Source organism: Limanda limanda, chromosome 9 (assembly GCF_963576545.1).
Source record: "Limanda limanda chromosome 9, fLimLim1.1, whole genome shotgun sequence".
Lineage (NCBI taxonomy): Eukaryota > Metazoa > Chordata > Actinopteri > Pleuronectiformes > Pleuronectidae > Limanda > Limanda limanda.
The window spans coordinates 14,881,544-14,900,240 of record NC_083644.1 but is presented as its reverse complement, the minus strand read 5'-3'; the positions used below and the strand labels follow the sequence as shown (position 1 = coordinate 14,900,240).

Genomic DNA, 18,697 nt, shown 5'->3' with positions numbered 1-18,697 from the left:
ATACTGGTATCATAGCAGAATATAATTCCTTGTAGTCAGTGTATAGAATATCATGTGTAAGTAAAATATAAGCTCCCCCGGTTTATAGAATCACAAAATTCACAAACTAAGAAAATAAAACTTAAGATGAACTCCGTGACTCCACATAACCAATAGTCTTAATGATCATATGATGGCAGGTTAAAGTCCTTCTGAGGACCATGAGACCACTTGTCCGACAAAATTCCTGACATTTTCTGAAGGATTTCGGTGCTTGTGAGTTTTCTCAGGAATTTATATAGAATGTCCCTCAGTTCGAGGCAGGCTATCAGGACCAGAATCAGGTCAGTCAAGTGTCAGCCAAGTCAGCCTGCACAAACAAGGGAATTTTATGGGCCACAGCAAACATGATACAACACAGAAGCTATTTAAAAGCCTTGAAGAAGAATGTTTAAAAAATAGGTAGAATTTTATGTATTAAGAGTATCAATTAAACCATAAGTGGTGTCCAAATACTACTCAGATTCAAATATTAAAGTATATTTGTAAGGAAATACAATGCAGATGTACAATGTTGAGGAAACACATCTTTATTGGTACATGTTCCAACATGTCTGTTGATGTAATTAATGACATTATTAATCACTTTAGGAATGTCCGTATGAGGGTGAGGGCTGTACATACTTGATCAACGGAGAGGCATCTAAAAAAAATGTTTCATGCCTTAACACACCCATGAAAGTCAGCATATGAGAAAGAGTGACTGCCAGAAATAATAAAAAAAGCATTATAGAGCTAATTAAAAGATTAAATGGACTGAGGATGTTTTGAATATTTGTGGTTTTAAAATGACAGAGTGGGAGAAGCTCTTCAACACCTGAGTCCGTGCCGACACTGCTCAGGTTTCTCCTCCTCTCTTACTGACACTCAACAGCTGCTTTTGAAGATTAAAAGCTGCTGCTGTTTCTCCACTGTCAGAGTGTATCAGAGTTTGTATATGTGTGTGTGTGTGTGTGTGAGAGTAAGAGAGAAGTGTCTTTCTCACACACTCACTGATAAACTAAAGAGGGAGAGGCAGCTTTCCTCTTACCCACTATTTCCAATTGTTTTCCTTAAGAGGGATTTAATGTGAGAGCCGCTCGCATCTCATGTTACCAACTGTCTTTTTTTACACTTGAAGGTCTTGAAGTCATCGCTAACCGTCTCTGTGTAACCTCTGAGTTTGACACCAATAAACACACATATTGCTACTTTACATTTTCATAACTGTTGTTGCTGGTGCTTGTTGGAGCCTCTCTCGCAGCTGACTGGGCAAAATGCTTTTATACACTCAAGTGTGCCTACAGGAGATTAAGAATTTAAGCGGATTAGATTAATGAACTCATGATTGTAATCTTAGGTTAATTCAGTTTGCCGCACTTTAACCCAATCCTCTCCTCCCCCTGAGTCAGGCCTGCATGGCTTGAGGCCAAACTGGTCTTAGGACATATGTGAATGTGTGTGCACGTGTGTGTGTTTGCATGTGCATTGTGTAGCTGGTCATTAATTACTCTCTGGCAGACACGGCACTAATCAGACCCCCCACAATCACTCCTCAATGCCCCCAGCGTTGCCACAAAGCATTCACTGGGTGCAGGTTCAGAATGACAGTAACCGTCGCTGCATTGTTTCCCGCAGACTCACTGTATCGCATTTTTGTTCACTCAAGGCAGGTGGTCTCCTCGATGAGGTCATCCCGTCTGAAATATAAGGAGAGGGGTCCTCGAAGCGGGTCAGCCTCACGCTCAGGACTCAACACCAAACAATGCAGAGGTTCTTATCCCTTCCTATTTATGTAGTTGGCTCCTGTTTCCTAAGCAGTTTTGGTTGGAGGTGAATGTTTTATTGATTTACTCAACTGGCAAGTTGACAGCTTTGTTCGAGTTGGCAGCGCAGTTTATAGTAAAAGCCTTGGAGCGAGTAACCCTAACCTGGCTGACGAAAACATAGTAAGAATATGCAATAGGTAGAAATAGTAAGGCCATTCAAATTGAGCAAAGTTTTTTTTTATTGATTTTCAAGACATGGAAGATTTCTCTTGTAAGATTGAGAGATAAAATAAAAAACTGTTTTTAATTGTACAAACAATTCAGCTGAAACAAACACACAACAAAATAAACAATAGTATGAATGAGGGTAATCTTATGACCAACCCAAGATGGCCCCTCATTAATGGACATTACTTACCTATACTCATACTACCCTGCAGTGATTTGATGTATTACAGCCTTACTTCCTACAAGCAATGTGAGAGAAATGGATTCTTAGGGAATTTTACTGCTGTAAATTCAAATTCAAAATCAAAGTCTAAATGTAACAATATGTGTATTGAATATCACTGTCCTTCCAAACAATAGATAATCTTTATTGTGTTTCACACTCAGAGAAAAACTTGAGACATTTTACTCTAGACCAAAGATTCAGTGGACTATATCACCACCATGTGGCAAACATGCATTTCTTGTTTTTGTTAACTCTCCGGGACCTTTTCCAGACCTTGTCAGGACCAGTAGACCTAATGGGGGCCAAATCCTGACCCCTATGAGGTAGATGTTCATTTCTGAGGTCCTGGTTAAGGTCACAGGTTAGATGTGACGATGGTTAGGGTTAAGCTAAGATTAGGCATGCATTGTTCAAGGTCATGGTTTGGGACAGGGTTAAGGTCTGTCTGTCCACAATGAATGGAAATCAATAAAGTGCTTTGTGAGGATCATTTCTCTCCTTACTTCTTCAGAGGGCTGTTAAAGGGTTGGATTTTAGGCATAGTATCATGTTAAGGTTATTGTAAAGGTTAAGATAAGGCTCATAGTGGTGATGGTTAAAGTTAGGGTAAGGAGCTATGCCAATGTGTGTTCTCACTTAAGTGAAGAGGCACAAAAAAGTGTGTATGTGTGTGTGTGTGTTTCTGTTTTCTATATTTGTAAGCATAGACCCTTTAGAGTGAGGACATATTTGGAAAGTGAGGACATAGTCAATGGACTGTTGAGGGTTAAGACTTGGTTTTAGGGTTAGGGTTACAATTGGGTTTAGGTTAGGGTAAGGGAATTATTAACTGTATTTTGTTAATGACTGTCCTCGCTAAGATAACTGTGGTCAAATCAGCCGACACAGAAATTCTACTGCGCGCATATACTGACAAAGTACTGTAAAAACACTTTGCTCAATAAGTTCAGAGAGAGACTGATATGCCTGTGTTCAGGACCTCTCTGACTACCTACATACTGACTAGCAAACATTTTAATGGATATATTTGGAGATTTTTCAAAGTAAAGTCCAACATTTTCACTGTGGAATAGATCATTTCAGGATTTTCACTGTAGAAAATAGATCATTTCAGGATACTTCAAAGTACTGTAAAAACACTTTGCTCAATAAGTTCAGAGAGAGACTGATATGCTTTACAGTACTTTGAAGTATCCCCTGGAATGATCTATTCCAGGGTGAAAATGTTGGACTTTACTTTGACAAATCTCTTAATCTATACAGTAAAAATGTTTAATATTCAGTGCATTGATAGATTGTCCTAAACAAAGGCATATCATTCTCTCTCTGAAATTATTGATCACAGTGTTTTTACAGTACTTTGAAATATCCAGAAATTAGCTACTTGAAGCTAAAAATGTGTGACTTTTATTTGTAAAATCTCTAAATTGATACAGTCAAAATGCTATTCATAAAAATTACAATTTTATTTTATATTATTTTATTTTATTTTATTTTATTTTATTTGCCTGTCAGTGCCCAAGCACTGACAGGCAGTGAGGCCCAATTGAATTATATATTATAAATGATTCTTACCAACATGTAAGGGAACATGTTCACATTGACCGATCTTCACAAAAATCGATAGACATGTGTATCATGACCAGACAAACTACACACGTGTAGTTTGACGGAGATAGACCCATATACAATACAATACAATAGGGCCCCCCACCGCTTGGTGCTTGGGTTCTTTCAAACACATTCATGCCAGTGTAATTATTGATTTCTGTCTTTACAAAGTGAGAACTAAACATGATAAAGGAAGGTCAGTGTTTGATTGACAGCTGATCTCTGTGCGGAGCAGAAACGTCACCACGACGAACTTTGATCAACAAACATGGAGACAAAAGAAGTTAAAGATTTACACACAGAATCTAAAACACTGCTTTTAATGACTTGAGTCTATTTGAGTTTACAGAACTCAGCTGTGGATCTAGAACAATAAACCATAACTCCAGCATAGAGAAGCTGAGTGAATGTGGTCTGGACTCTGTGGAGGAGAGTCATGTTGTCAGAGACGCTGTAGAAGGACAGAACACCTGCACTGTGATCCAGGTACACTCCTACTCTGGAGGACACAGGACCTGACACTCGAGTCCAGATGCTGTTGTAATGAAAGTCATAACTGTTTCCATCACAATATAATACCCAAGATTTATCATTGTATCCAAATACACATTCATCTGAGTCTCCTGCTCTGCTGATATTCTTGTATGCGACTGCTACATCAACTCCTCCCCCCACCTTCACCTCAACCTCCCAGTAACAACGTCCAGTCAGACTCTCTCTACTCAGGACCTGACCCCAATGAGTGAATCTGTCTGGTTGATCAGAATAAGACTGATCTATATTCTTTTTATACGTTTTATACGTTTTACTTTTCTGTTTCCCTCAGATAATAACAGACGTCTGTTTGCTGTGTTTGGATCCAGTGTGATTTCCTGTGAATATCTTAAGAAGTCAGCTCTGGTCTCTGGCTCTGGTTGTCGCAGTAAAACATCCACTTGAGACACAATCTGTAAAATCTCTGTCTCTGTCTCACTCAGAATGTCCTGTATTCGACCTCTGACCTGTGACACAGCTGCTGTGACGTCCTCAAAGTTCCTCAGAGGAGGGATCCTGAAGCTGGATGAGTGTGTAGATTCACTGAGTGGTGACAGTGAGGAGTAGTTGTGTAGAAACTGGTTGTGATCCTCTGTGTCTGAGAGCTGCTTCAGTTCATTGTCTTTCCTCTTCAGCTCAGTGATCACCTGCTCCAGTCTCTCCTGAAGCTCTCTGACTCGACTCACTTCAGTTTCCTGCTGGGATCTGATCTGCTGCTCCACATCAGAGCTTCTTTTCTCCAGCAGACAGATCAGCTCAGTGAAGCTCTCCTCACTGCCCTCCACTGCTTTATCAGCAGAGCCATTGACGGCCTCCTCCTCCTGTTGAAGCAGCTTCACGTCTTTCTCTGTGTCCTGGACTCTCTGCTGGATTGTTTGTCTCCTCAGCCCGAGCTCTCTCTGCCTCTCAGTCCTTTCTGCTACAGCTGACACTGTGTCGTGGTCCTTATGTTCCTCCACAGAGCAGAGATAACAGCAGCAGAACATCTTCATCACCTCGTCGTGACGAGAGCAGATGTTCTCCTGGAGCTTCTCCGAGGGCTCCACCAGCTTGTGCTTCTTCAATGCAGCTAACTGAAGATGAGGCTGGAGGCAGGGGTGGACTGGCCATCTGGCATACCGGGCATAATCCCGGTGGGCCGTTGACCCAATGTGGGCCGGTCTGGTCCGCTATGTTGTTGTTTTGTTTTTTTTCTCTTCTTCCTCTCTAAATTCCCTCCAATTGGGCCGGCCAATTGCCGTCGGGGGGGGGGCAGCGCGAGAGGTTGGTCTATCCCTCCGCAGGTTCACCTTCAGAAATCTTGTTACGACTTTTACTTCCTCTAGAATAGGATAAGAGATAGTGTCTTATTTTGTGTGCCTATAGTATAGTGGTTATACTGTGGTTTATTAATGTTCTTGGGCAGACACAAGAGGCACTTGTTTATAGTTAAATAGAAGTTCAGATGCACTGGTCCTTTACTATTTGAACCTCAGCATCTAGGGTTCAAAATTGGTAAAATTATACATTATATGCATATTGTTGTTGTAATTTTTCAGTCAGTTGAGATAAATCTTGAGGAGAGACATTTTGGGTTGTTTTGTGTCTGTATAGACCTACTATAAAAAGCAATTTGCATTTTTAATTTTAGTTCTTGTACTTTTGATACTTAAGTACATTTCAACACCAGATACTTTTGATACTTAAGTACTTTTAATATGAGCTACTTTAAATTGACGTAACTTATGTCTTCTAAATGTCTTAATGGCAGATGTGCTCGGCTAATTATGTGGGCCGGTCTGAGCCAAAAAATGCCCGGGCCGTTTTGTTCTCCCAGTCCAGCCCTGGCTGGAGGTGTTTCTCACAATAAGAGGCCAAACAATTCAAACAGGACTTGAGAGCTTTCGGTTTTCTCCCAGTGCAGACATCACAGGCCACATCTTCAGGTCCAGCATAGCGGTGATCAGCAGGAGCAGCTTGGAGTCCAGTCTTCTTCAGCTCCTCCACTAAATCAGCTAACATGGTGCTTGTCTCCAGGACAGGCCTCGGTGTGAAGGTCTGTCTACACTGAGGACAGCTGTAGCTTCCTCTCTCCTCCTCTTTGTCCCAGTGGGTGTTAATACAGCTCTTACAGTAGTTGTGTCCACAGCCAGTAGTCACAGGATCTTTCAGTAGATCCACACAGATCCAACAGGAGAATCTTTCTCTGTCCAGTTGATTTTCTTGCTGCTCCACTTCAGCTGCTGGCAGAGACTGTAGAACAGATTCACTTCCTCCGAACAGAAACAGATCTCTGCTCCTCCCTCTCTCGTTCACTTCCTCTTTTTACCACGTTTTAACACACTATTGAAAAGAGCAACAGTATGGTCCGTCAGCAGCTGCTGCCTTTATGTCAAACTGTTTAAAGGCAGCTACAGTAACTGTTTAAAGGCAGCTACCTTTAGTGCAGCTGCCTTTACTGTAGCTGCCTTTAAACAGTGTGACATACTGTTGTATTTTTTTACTTTGATGTGGGCCAATTCAAAGTGGATGGTGGGCCGCAGTTGGCCCGCGGGGCCGTAGTTTGGACACCCCTGGTCTAGGCCCTGAAAAAGCTGAAAATGGCCACCAAATCCAAAATGGTGGGCTTCCTGTTTGGTCTAAGCATATGTATCCAAAAGACGTATTTCTTTGTAATGTAAAGACACATGTCCCTATCGATTTTTGTACATGTAGACCAATCGTAGTGCCTGGGCTTCCCTTTCTGTGTAGATGTCATCAGGCCGGGTCTCTTGTCTAATGTGTCTAGTTTGGACACGATTGAACCAAATATGTCTGAGATACAAAACCCTCGTGTTTTGATGGCGTTTAATCAAACTTTGACGCCACGGTCACACGGTGTGACGAAAAATCGATCTCTAAATCAGTTTTTATCTCCATCTTGTTGTGATGACACTCATCTAAATTTGAAGTTGATCTGATGAAAGGGTTTGGACAAGTACGTCAAAGTAAAAATGTGGAATATGGCCAAAATGGCCACTAAATCCAAAATGGCGGGCTTCCTGTTGCGTTTTTCATAATGCCCCTTGAGACTTTTTTTTTGTCTGGTCATGATACACGTGGGCCACGATTTTTGTGTTGATCGGTCAAAGGGAAACCTAGGGGCTGCTTTCCAGGGTGCACTGTTGAGCCATTTTGCCACGCCCATTTCAAATTACTCCAGTATAGTAACATATCCGTAGGTCTTGAATTTCTTGCAAAGTTTCATAACTTTTTGAGCATGTCTAGACCCTGAAAAACTCCCCCAAAGGGAAATAATAAAAATCCTTACAGTTTCAATAGGGCCTCTCACCATTCGGTGCTCGGGCCCTAATGAGTGTCATCCCAACAAGATGGAGATACAACAGATAGAAGTACAAAAACTTGTGCCTGCTAGTGCGCATGCGTGCGTTTTAACCGAACAGCCGTGTCCACACACACACACTAAAAACTACATTTCCCATCAATCTGATTCCCCGCCCCCTTCACTGCTAAGCGGAAATGGCGTTGGCAGCCTTCCGCCGCCGTCAAGGGCACAGGAAACTGATGTTAGCGGTGGATTCACGCTGCAGCTCCTGTACACACGTGTTTATTAAGAGAACCGGTTGAAAGCAATGGACGGGTTCGGGTCAGACTTCGCTGCCGGCGGCTCGGGAGGCAAAGTGGACCCCGGCGCCATCATGGAGCAGGTCAAGGTCCAGATCGCTGTGGCCAACGCTCAGGAGCTGCTGCAGGTAAAGTAGCGATGCTAAGCTAACAGCAGGAAACTACAGCTGAGAACATGGAAGAGGCTGCATTAGGGTTTTAATATGGGCTTAATGAGAAGCTGTTTAATCCTGGGAGAAGATCACATTCATATATGAAACCTCAGGAGCTAAATGTTGTCAACTCAAACTTTGACTCTTTAACCACATCTACCTTTCACCCAGTTGTATTCCCATAGCCTCATGGGGTTTTCACAGCTGTCTGTATTAGATCGAGCACACACCAAAGTAACATCTCTCTTCGTGTTTCAGAGAATGACAGACAAATGCTTCAAGAAGTGTATAGGGAAACCTGGGAGCTCACTGGACAACTCTGAGCAGGTATGTGTGTTGGGCCTCAAGCTGTTTACTTGCAGATAATGAAACATGAAACTGTACAAAGCTTTCATAATCATTCAGGTATACTAGTCATTTAAACCTAAGCTAAATTCACGGGCTCAAGCCTGTCAAATGTGAAGAGTCAATAGGTTCTTGGTATTTTTAGTGGGGGTTTTCTGTATATTTGAAATGGCACATTTATCTAACATTATTTAATCAGTAGTCTAAATACTTCAACAGGGACCGAAGACGTTAGGGACCTAAACTCAGGTTAGATTAGTCTGTGGTGGGCTGGCCTTAGCAGAGGGTGTCTTGCGATTAACAGGCCGAAACACCAGATGAAACAAAGGTACACAACTGAAAATACATCCATAACATCTGCGGGTCGGAACGTATCCTAAAATTAGTGCAGAAGACGTCAATTGATATTCACTATCTTGTCATACGTTCTTAAAAAAATAGAAAATAAACCTGTCCTCCCACCAAGTTTCAAGAAAATCGTTTTAGTAGTTTTTGCATAATCTTGTTAACATGACAGATTAAGCAAAAAAAGATGGTCTTTCTTTTATTTATTTTACTGAGCATTTTACCAAACACTTGTTATTTACAATAATGTATTTTACCTGTTTCTTTTACACCAGATGTTAAATGACCGCTCAGTTTTTTGCTGCCTTTGTAACATACGTTTTGAAAAGATCCCTCACTGAACATTTTGCAGTCTGATCCTCCCTTAACCTCACTGTTCTTGTCCTTACAGAAATGTATTGCCATGTGTATGGACCGGTATATGGATGCCTGGAACACTGTGTCCCGAACATACAACTCCAGATTACAGAAAGAAAGAGCTCGCATGTGAACATCCCTCTCTTCACCCTTCCCTTCCTCAGACTGCTGCTTTACAGTGTGGAGGAGCACAGTGCACATGTGTGTGTCATGGCAGCAGCACATCTACACTATCGGTCATCATACCTCACAGACAGGCAGGGACAGCCTGCGGACTCTAGCCATAACAACATCTCTCTGGACGTTTTCATTTTGCCTTGAGGAACAGTTCAAGATCAACGTTTGTTTCATTACGTTTTTATGTTATAACTAATAAATCTTCTGGTTCAAAAGCAAACGTGCACTGGTCAAAGCTGCAGTGTGGACGAGTGAATCAGAATCTCTGACTTTCTAGTGAGCATGAGTTTGAATGTGTTTGTCTTTACATGTCAGCTCGGTGTCCTGTGCAGGTTGTACTCAACCTATTGCACAGTGCATGCTGGGATATGCTCTGGCCAGCAATGCTCATGAATGGGATAAGCAATTTAAAAGTATGAAGTTGAAATGTGGCAGTTAAATAATTCAACTGCCTTTGTTGTTTGGCATATTTATAACAGTGCAACACTTGGGCTTCAATAAAAACACGTCACACATTCAGGCTGAGGTTGAATTTTTCTTGTTTTCAACAGCCTGTATCATTAGGACACATGATGATGATAATTGTAAACAGGACTCAGTCACAACAACAGTTTCTCCTTAAAACACTGTCAGCAGTTTGTCATTGAGGTTCTGATCAGAGAGAGAATGAGAGGCACACTGGATCCCTTTTGAGGTCTTTCCATAACATGCTCTTACTCTGAAAAACCAACTTAAAATCAGCAGGAAGAATTGAGCCACTTGGTGTTCTCACAACCATGAACTTGACATTCACAAGCCTCACTCTGTCAGATATCAGTGCTCGAGTACGCCTGGAGAACAAAACTGTTTTGTCTGACCTGTTTTTGAGTTGTCACTCTATATGCTGCCCTCCACAGTAGTGGGCTTGTTTGAGCAGGGTCTGCCTTGCTGGAGGTGGGGTACTGAACCTTTCCCATTGGGTGCACAGTTCATGAAATGTCTGAGAACCAGAATCCTTTTTTTCTTCTCTACCCTGCTAGGTTTGGCTAGGAAAGTAAGAACCAGAAAACCATCTGAAGTGTGACTGAAGCAAATTCAATAATTTCCATAAGAATAAAGCTTCTTGAACAGGTTATTCTCTTGTGTTTCTTATCAAGACGATCAATGAAAAAGCACCATGTTGACTAAAATTTTTTAAAAAGTGTAAAGGTTAGTTCCTTTAAATCTGAATACAATGCCATACAGATCTATTTCCCCCAGATAAACCCACATATCAATAGCTACTATAGCATTGGAACAGAGAACACATACAAAAAAGACAAGAAAATATACCCATAGATGAACCACATATATTATGAACCCCACACAAAATTAAAAATAAAACCCAGATCATACAGTTAAAGTTCAGGAAAATAAATAACTGAAATAAATACTTACAGTCACGCTTATTTCTAGCATTTGTCTGTAAGCAACAGTTCAGGATTCTCATTTCTTCAGCATATGAGATGACAGATGACTGCAAAGCGTTACAACAGCAACTCTGACCTGTCGATCGGACGGGTCAATGCTGTGGTAACTGAGTATATGTGTGTGGCTTTCAGGATGACTTGGGTCCTTGTACAGTACAATGTTCTGGAGAGGATGTGTCCACATGGTTTGTCATCTCTTTGCTGGTACAGCTGCTTTTTACACCTCTTCAGAAAGGCATGTATGTTGATATCCATTTCCTGACTGATGTCACTCTAGTGTAAACCCCTGGAAAACCTATTCGCCCACATCCATGTCCCCAGCTGGTCACTCCAGCAATAAACCACTGGCCAGAGGGCTTACGACAGGTCAGGGGCCCTCCAGAGTCTCCCTGAATGATGGCAAAGGGAAATCAGTTATTATTTTGTAAGAAATGAAATTTACTTCAGTGCTCTTATGTTTGCATTAGAATAAAAACAGTTGATTAAGGAGTGAAAAGAGAGAGAATGCGAGACGAAGCAGGTACTGAGAGAATGTCACTTGGATGGCTGCTGAGATGCCAGGTGCTCTGACCGAGACAGGAATGCATGTGGTTCTCCTTACATAAGAAGATTACAGAGAGGGAGCAGGTAAGTGGGGGGGGGGGGGGTCTGTATTTTTAGGAAATAAAAGTCTACTCTCTCCCATCAGACGAGCATCTCTGACGTGTGCTTCAATGTTCCGGAAACAGCAAGTTCAACTCTGAACCATAATTATAACATATTTATTCATGTGGTTGTACTGTTTTGTGCAAAGTTCTAAAAAGTTCTAAAGACTAAAAGGCAACCTGGCTAACCATCCACTGTGAAAAGATCTATCTGAGCCGTGGCCCTGTTTCCCAGAGCCCTCAGCACTCAGCACAATCTTGGTCCCCAATCTTACCACTCTGATAATACAGACAGAGGCTGTACCAGCCCGGAGTCTGGCCCAAGTCCAGGTTGAGTCAAAGTTATTTTTGTCCCAAATCGAATGTACAGCTTCTTACCAAGCAGGTGTCCCTGCCTCCCTCCATGTAACCAGCGCACATCATGTTCGGAGTCAACACGTTTCCGTACGACTGCTGGCAGTCCGCCTGCTCGATGATTTTCACTGCAGCTTTCTGCAGCAGGTTGGTCAATGAACCTGGTGAGAGGTAATGAAAAGATAATAATGCAAGTGACTTTTACATGTTCATAACATTTCAGGTCGTAAGAGTCATAACAAAGTGTAAGCTTTTGGTCCTATCAGGGATACTGATTACAGGAGTTACGCTCATATTCAGGTTCATCATTTTATTTCGGGTTAGTACTTGACTTCCTCTGATGTTCAGAAAAAAATACTTTTCCCATGCTATGGGCTATTGTGCTAATATGCCAGACTAGCTGCAACGCCAGCATTATGCAAATGTGGGGCGTTGTGACATCACAATGACGCAGAAGAATCCGTCGGACTAATAACACAGTGTTTCAGGAGCTTCAGGAGCTTCAGGAGCTTCAGGAGCTGTGTTTTGTGTGGAGGAGAGGAGCTTCCTCTAACACAGACTTTAGGTTTTTTAACTGAAATTTTTTGAAGACCTTGTTTAAAATTCCACCTAAACAATGGTTTCAAATAAGGTTTGTTAATGACACTAAGGAGTTGTTTGATGCTTTCTGGATAACTGCGTCTTGTGCCAGTCTTCATCTCTTACCTCCTTCCCTCATGGATCCCCAGCCTGTGATGTAACACTCTGCATCGGCCAGGAAGAGGTGCACTGGTGAGGGGAGACAGACGGACTGGATGGTGTAGGACACAGGGGCCGGCACCGCCAGCTCCAACAGAGCCAGGTCATAATCCATGTTGGTGCCATTGAAATCTGGATGAATGATGACCCTCTGGATGGGAATGACCAGGGCTCCTATCCCAGAGCGCAGCACAGATCCCAGGCTAACAGCCCAGTTACTGGGACTAGGGTCACTGTTGATATAAATTTAATAAATGGTTTTAAGTTAACTTGAACAGTTCATTTTCTATCATCCAGTTTGTTTTTATTAAGTGGGTTATGTTATTTTCAGTGTTGCAGTAAGATTATAAAGTCATGGTTTTGAGTACCTTTTGAGGCAGTGTGCTGCAGTCAGTATCCATTTACTCTGAATGAGTGTGGCGCCACAGCGGTGAAGCCTCTGGTACTGAAGACTACCTATCCAAGGCCACTCCCCTCTTCGAGCTGTCACTCCACCCACAATCCTTTGGGAGCCCAATGCAGGACGCACACCACAGACTGAAACAGAAACACCCCTGAAGCATTTCCTTTTAATTACACGTGTAGCCTTCTTAATGCATTTGATGTAAACATACCACAGTTTCTCTCGTCTGCCTGGTTGGGACAGTCGGTGACTCCATCACACTCTGGGTTTACCTTGTTGATGCAGGAGGTGGCGCTACACCGGAAGTTTCCACTGCAGTTTGACACTGGAAGACATGATGGAAAAGAAAGCTTGGCTATTAGATTTAACAGACTTTCAAATTTGGGACATGGTATTCATAAGTAGCTTAATTCATTTTTTAACAAGTAGTTTCTTTCAGTATGATATTACCAGATGATATCAGTGGAGACAACACCTCCGTGGCTGTTGTCACTGGTGCTGATGGATTATTAGCGCTCTGTCCTTTCACAGTTACTGGCACAGTGGGAACAGTTGGGGAGGTATAACGGACCAGGCTGGGGTCTGTGTGGCTTAAAATCCAGTTGCGGAGCCTGGTTACCCGGGAATAAACCCCAGGCCTGTTGACCTGGGCACAGCCCACACCCCAGCTCACCACCCCAGCCAGGAAGAACCTGCCCGGAGCCCCCTCACACACCAGAGGCCCCCCAGAGTCCCCCTGCAGGGAAAACACAAGACATTCCGATGCAAGAGGTGATAATTCAGCACATTTGAGCTGTCATTTTGTCATCTTCTGAAGAAAGTTGTTCATTCTATTCTATGATGCTCAAATGAAAAAGAAGTGAGTATGACATTGATACATGTAGTGAACCAAATCGATATCAGACATAAATAGTTACTGTGCGATTAATTAAATCCAGATTAATTTAGTTGATCAAGGTGTATTGAAAGGTTGGGACAAGGCCTTCACTGTGAAAGACTGTCACACTTTGTCCTCCTCATAGTAACAACACCCATAATTTGGTCAGTGGTGGAGGAAGTACTGAAGTTTAGTACTTAAGTAAAAGTACAAGTACCCAGGAAAATATATACTTAAGTAAAGGTAAAAGTACTACATCAACAATCCTACTTAAGTAAAAGTAAAAAGTACTTACTTTTAAATTTACTTTACGTATTAAAAGTAAAAGTACTCACGCAATGGGATGTCTCTCAATGTCTAGGCTGTGCCATTTTGATAAAGAATGCAGATATAGCTACTGGTAATACTCATGCCTCTACAGATGTCACTACTAGTAATAATTATAAGCAACAACATTTGCAGGTATGGCCTGCCCCTTTAAGGAACGGGTCCAGTGAGTGACGCTGTGCACCTGGGTATCGTATTCACACACTTCTTGCGCAAGAAGTGTGTGAATACGAGAAGTGAACGAGCACCTAGTGGTGATGAGAGTGTTGCTCCGGTGGACAGTCAATAAATAAAGTGGCGGCGTTAAATCTAAAGAAACGTCTCCTCCTCCTTCTTCACGGAGTGTTACGGACGGCTGCTTACCGGCCACTGTGTGTGTGTGTGTGTGCGTATGTGTGTGTGTGTGTGTGTGTGTGTGTGTGTGTGTGTGCGTGTGTGTGTGTGTGTGTGTGTGTGTGTGTGTGTGTGTCACCCAAATGCGTATGTGTGTGTGTCACCCAGATGCGGAGCTGACGAGTGTGCACCCTCCGTCGGCCCAGCGCTAAACAGAGTAGCTGATGGTTAGATAGTGATCAACTACGAACTTTAACAGGAAGAGTGGAAATGTTTCTTGGCGTGTGTGTGTGGCTGAGTGTGCGCGTGTGTGACTGTGTGCGTGTGTGGAGCGCTGGCGAAGCCGCTCCGTCACAGCAACATTTTGGCAAAACTGTGTTCATAAAATGTAACGAGTAACCACACATATTGTAGAAATGTAGCGGAGTAAAAGTATAGATAATAGCTGCAAAATGTAACGGAGTAAAAGTAAAAAGTATGCACTATTATTTTTCTTTAAGTAAAGTACAGATACGTAAAAATTTACTTAAGTACAGTAACGAAGTAAAAATACTTCGTTACATTCCACCACTGCATTTTGTTGAGATGCACGTAACAAAAACAACCTAGAGGCCAATCTTTTAAGGCACGAGTAGAGTAAACATACAGGTTTCCATTAGATTCAAAATAGAAAATGAAAGACAAAAGTCTGCCCCAAGACAAGACAGTATAGTAAGACCATGTAAGTTGATCGCTGATGCTATTGTAGCTAAACTTATGTGAACTGCAGAAACAGCACTGACCTGACATGAGTCCACCTTGCCCTGCAGGAATCCGGCACACATCATGTCGTGAGTAACAGCTCCTCTGTACACGGACGACTTGTTGCACACCTTGGAGTCGATGATTTTCACCACAGCCCTCTGCAGTGTAGAAGGCACCGCGGCTAAAGGAGAGCAATAGGCAGAACAACTGAATTTCTCTTTACTCACGATGATCATATTTCACATACGGGATATATCCGGTATAATGATGATGACTGTCTCTGTTCGACTTAAATATGTCCAATAATTCATTTTCACAACATATTCTTGCCCTGATGTTGTGTTTGTGTTGTGCTGAGGTGTACGCCTCCGTGCAGACCCTTACGGTTATACTGGTGCAACGCCCCCCAGCCCGACACCATGCAGGTCTGGCCTGGAGCGAAGACGTGTGAGGGCGAGGGCAGGCAGACTGGCTGGATGTAGGAGCTGAAGGTGAGGGGGGTCTCCAGCTCCAGCACCGTGACATCATTGTCAGTGGTCATGGGGTTGTAGTCCGGAGACACAATCAGTGATTTGATGTTGATCGTCCTGGTCTCCGACTCCTCACCGCTCACCAGTCTGGCTCCGACCAGGGCCGTCCACTCACTGGGGTCAGTGTCCCTTAAAACAGAAAAGAAAGAGAGGACAAACCACTTCATAACATACATTAAAGTCACCAGGGTCTTTTATCCGTTAATATTTCATTGCTGCTCTTACACCACCACTAAATAGATTGACAAATGTCTCCTCAGTGAGAGAGGATGATGGATGCGTACCTCTCGAAGCAGTGGGCTGCACTGACCAGCCAGCGTTCACTGATGATGGAGGCTCCACACGTGTGGTGTCCATGGAAGCGTAGACTGACCTGCCAGGGCAACTCGCCTTGTCGAGCATCCTCCCCGCCAACCACCCGACTCCCCATGGCAGGACGTGTTCCGCAGGCTGAGGAGGGAAGTTCAACCATGTCCGTGTAAAAAGGACCGAACAAAGTTTTGTATTTTTGATATTTCAACAAGTATTTAGTACGTAATAAACCTAAATTATGAGCAGGCAGTACCATTATACTCTGCTGGAGATTGTAGTAACATGCCTGTTCTTTCCGTGTCACTCACCACAACGAGCTTCATCAGATCCATCTGCACAGTCAGGGATGAAGTCACACTCTGGATTTAATTTGGTGACACATTCTCCGTTGTCACAAGTGAAAGTGTTGTCAGGACACCGGGCTGGAGAACCCACAAGAAAACGTGACAATATCAACAGAAGAACCATCTTTAAAGAGGAGATCCCAGATCTGTTTGAAATGACTAACTCCTTAGGGTCTGAATATATTTGCTGCTACCTACGCATACTCAAAATGGCTGTTTTGTGTATCCTGCATCCGTTTGGTGTGTATCTTGTGCACGTCCTCAGCAATCAATGCGATGTGTACGCTAGAAGCAGCAACCACTTAGTAGGTTGAGGCAGTAACAGGTCTTAACAGCTAAGCTGAATATAAATGTTGCAAAACTTAGAAAACAAGGCTGTTTTTCTTTGCTCATGAAAATTCGATGATAAGGTTTTTAGACAGAAAATGGATGACTTACAATTCAATTTATTCCTAATAATAAACAGTTAAATTAAAAGACCCAAAACATCTTCTAGATATTAACATGTCTATTTCATGTGGTTTAACTCACCTAGCAGCTCATCTCCAATAGCATAAAATGACTTTCCACTGGCACCTAGAAGGAGAGAGTAACATATTAGATAAAATAAAGACTTTGAAGGCCTGAAGTCAATATTAGTCACTTCCAGTCCACACCGCCACACACAGTCAGCTGACCACTGTAGTTTTACTACCCAGTAAGATGATAGCGTTGATCGCTCCAAATTCTGGCACCTCTAGCGGCTTCCCGTGCATGGCTGAGCTGAGTCCAGCTCTCAGCAAGTCCTGAATGAAATGATCTGAATACTGCTGCACCTTGGAGACCCTGAACACCAATCTCAGTGTCACCATCACGTCACCATTACTGTTACTGGGAGGGAAGAGCAAAAACACAGTGTTAGATTAATGTCATATAGCCTCTTTGTCATTTGGAGTCTGCTTTAGTTTAGCTCTCACTTACCCATAGGCAACAATATTACAACCAACATAGTGATGTGAGGTTGATGAGGCAGCGTAGACATTGTCAATCTGAAAGAAATTGAAATAAGCAGTTTAGCACAGTTTGAAGGAAATATTGACCCCCACCCCCTCACTCATGTGACAGGCAGAACTAACCTTGGACTTTAAAACTGAGGACAGCACTAAAGAGTAACTAGAGTCCCCCTCCTGTAAAGCGGCATCATACTTCAGACCCTTCAGCTCCACTGTATCCATGAAAGAATGCTCCTCCTGCACCAGGTACGCTGGTAACAACACACAGGAGAAGTGGTAAGCAGCTAATGGTGGCTCCTGTAATCTGAGCCTGCATGTCTCATGAAGTTTAGTAGAAAATATCTGATCATTTTAAAAACGGTGGATTGGGGTTTAACAGAGTCGTCTGAATTATTCATAAAATATCCCGTCTTACAAATTGAAAGTATAGAGTCTGTGATTACAAGGTGAATCAGACAGTACTGTTGGTGAACTCACCGATCAACAGGCCTACACCGACTCCGATGGTGAGGAAGAAGAGGAGCAATGCTATAAGGCTGCTCCTGCAGGACCACGGTCCTCCTCCTCCTCCATCCCTCTTGCCCTCCATGTTGGCTTCACAGCACCTATCTCACAGCTCACATTCCACTGACTCCAGCATCATCACGGCTGACAAACAAAACGATCCAGGCCTGAGAGGAAGAACACGACAACGATAGACTGAGTTTGTCACTATAATATAACATTTGTAAGAAATGCTCATATTTTTAAGAAAGTGTACATAATAACAATTAACATCACAATTAAACTAGGAAAAAAGTATCCTTCATGACGAATTTTGTTCATCTTATTAAGAAACATTGACAGACTTGTGAGTCTATCATCCTCTGAACACTGATGAATATTAATACTACATACTTTTTTCTCAGCCCTTCGTATATCAACTTAGTATATAAGTTTTATATATATATATATATATATGACTTTGCTCTAACAATATTCTACAATAGGCGAATGGGTATGCGTTCCTACTCAAAGAAATTAGTATTATGAGATTTGTGAAATCAAACAATCAAATTGTAGCAAACTGTGGAGAAACATTGTTTAAAGGTAAATCCATTCGTCTGTGCAATATCTAAAACAAAACATGCACCTGATCAAAGTGTTTTCAACTTCAAAATGCGAGAAGAGTGGAGAGAGCGCAGTGCTTCTGGCTGCGCGTAAAAGAGACCATGGTGGCCATGTTGCAAATCAGATGCGGAGAAAGATCACACGACACGACACAAAACAGACACACAAGAACCAGG

The 18,697-nt window shown here is 42.5% G+C and overlaps 2 protein-coding genes and 1 pseudogene across 2 annotated transcripts; 1 reads left to right on the top strand and 2 right to left on the bottom strand.

Annotated features, from left to right (window-relative positions):
* Nucleotides 1–328: 328 nt before the first annotated feature.
* Nucleotides 329–6,567, bottom strand: LOC133011179 (tripartite motif-containing protein 16-like; annotated as a pseudogene).
* A 1,341-nt stretch (nt 6,568–7,908) lies between these two features.
* On the top strand, nt 7,909–9,884 carry timm13 (translocase of inner mitochondrial membrane 13 homolog (yeast)). The gene is made up of 3 exons (XM_061077934.1): nt 7,909–8,117; nt 8,400–8,468; nt 9,223–9,884. Exons 1-3 carry the CDS (start codon nt 7,998–8,000, stop codon nt 9,319–9,321), a joined length of 288 nt encoding a protein of 95 aa, XP_060933917.1. The 5' UTR covers nt 7,909–7,997; the 3' UTR covers nt 9,322–9,884.
* Nucleotides 9,885–11,040: 1,156 nt separating this feature from the next.
* Nucleotides 11,041–18,000, bottom strand: tmprss9 (transmembrane serine protease 9). Its single transcript, XM_061078803.1, has 15 exons — nt 17,889–18,000; nt 17,535–17,662; nt 17,380–17,447; nt 17,114–17,289; nt 16,951–16,995; nt 16,384–16,497; nt 16,048–16,213; nt 15,618–15,892; nt 15,272–15,414; nt 13,428–13,688; nt 13,164–13,302; nt 12,918–13,086; nt 12,517–12,782; nt 11,836–11,972; nt 11,041–11,202 (listed from the first exon to the last, which is right to left on the bottom strand). Exons 1-15 carry the CDS (start codon nt 17,998–18,000, stop codon nt 11,041–11,043), a joined length of 2,361 nt encoding a protein of 786 aa, XP_060934786.1.
* Between the last annotated feature and the right edge of the window lie 697 nt (nt 18,001–18,697).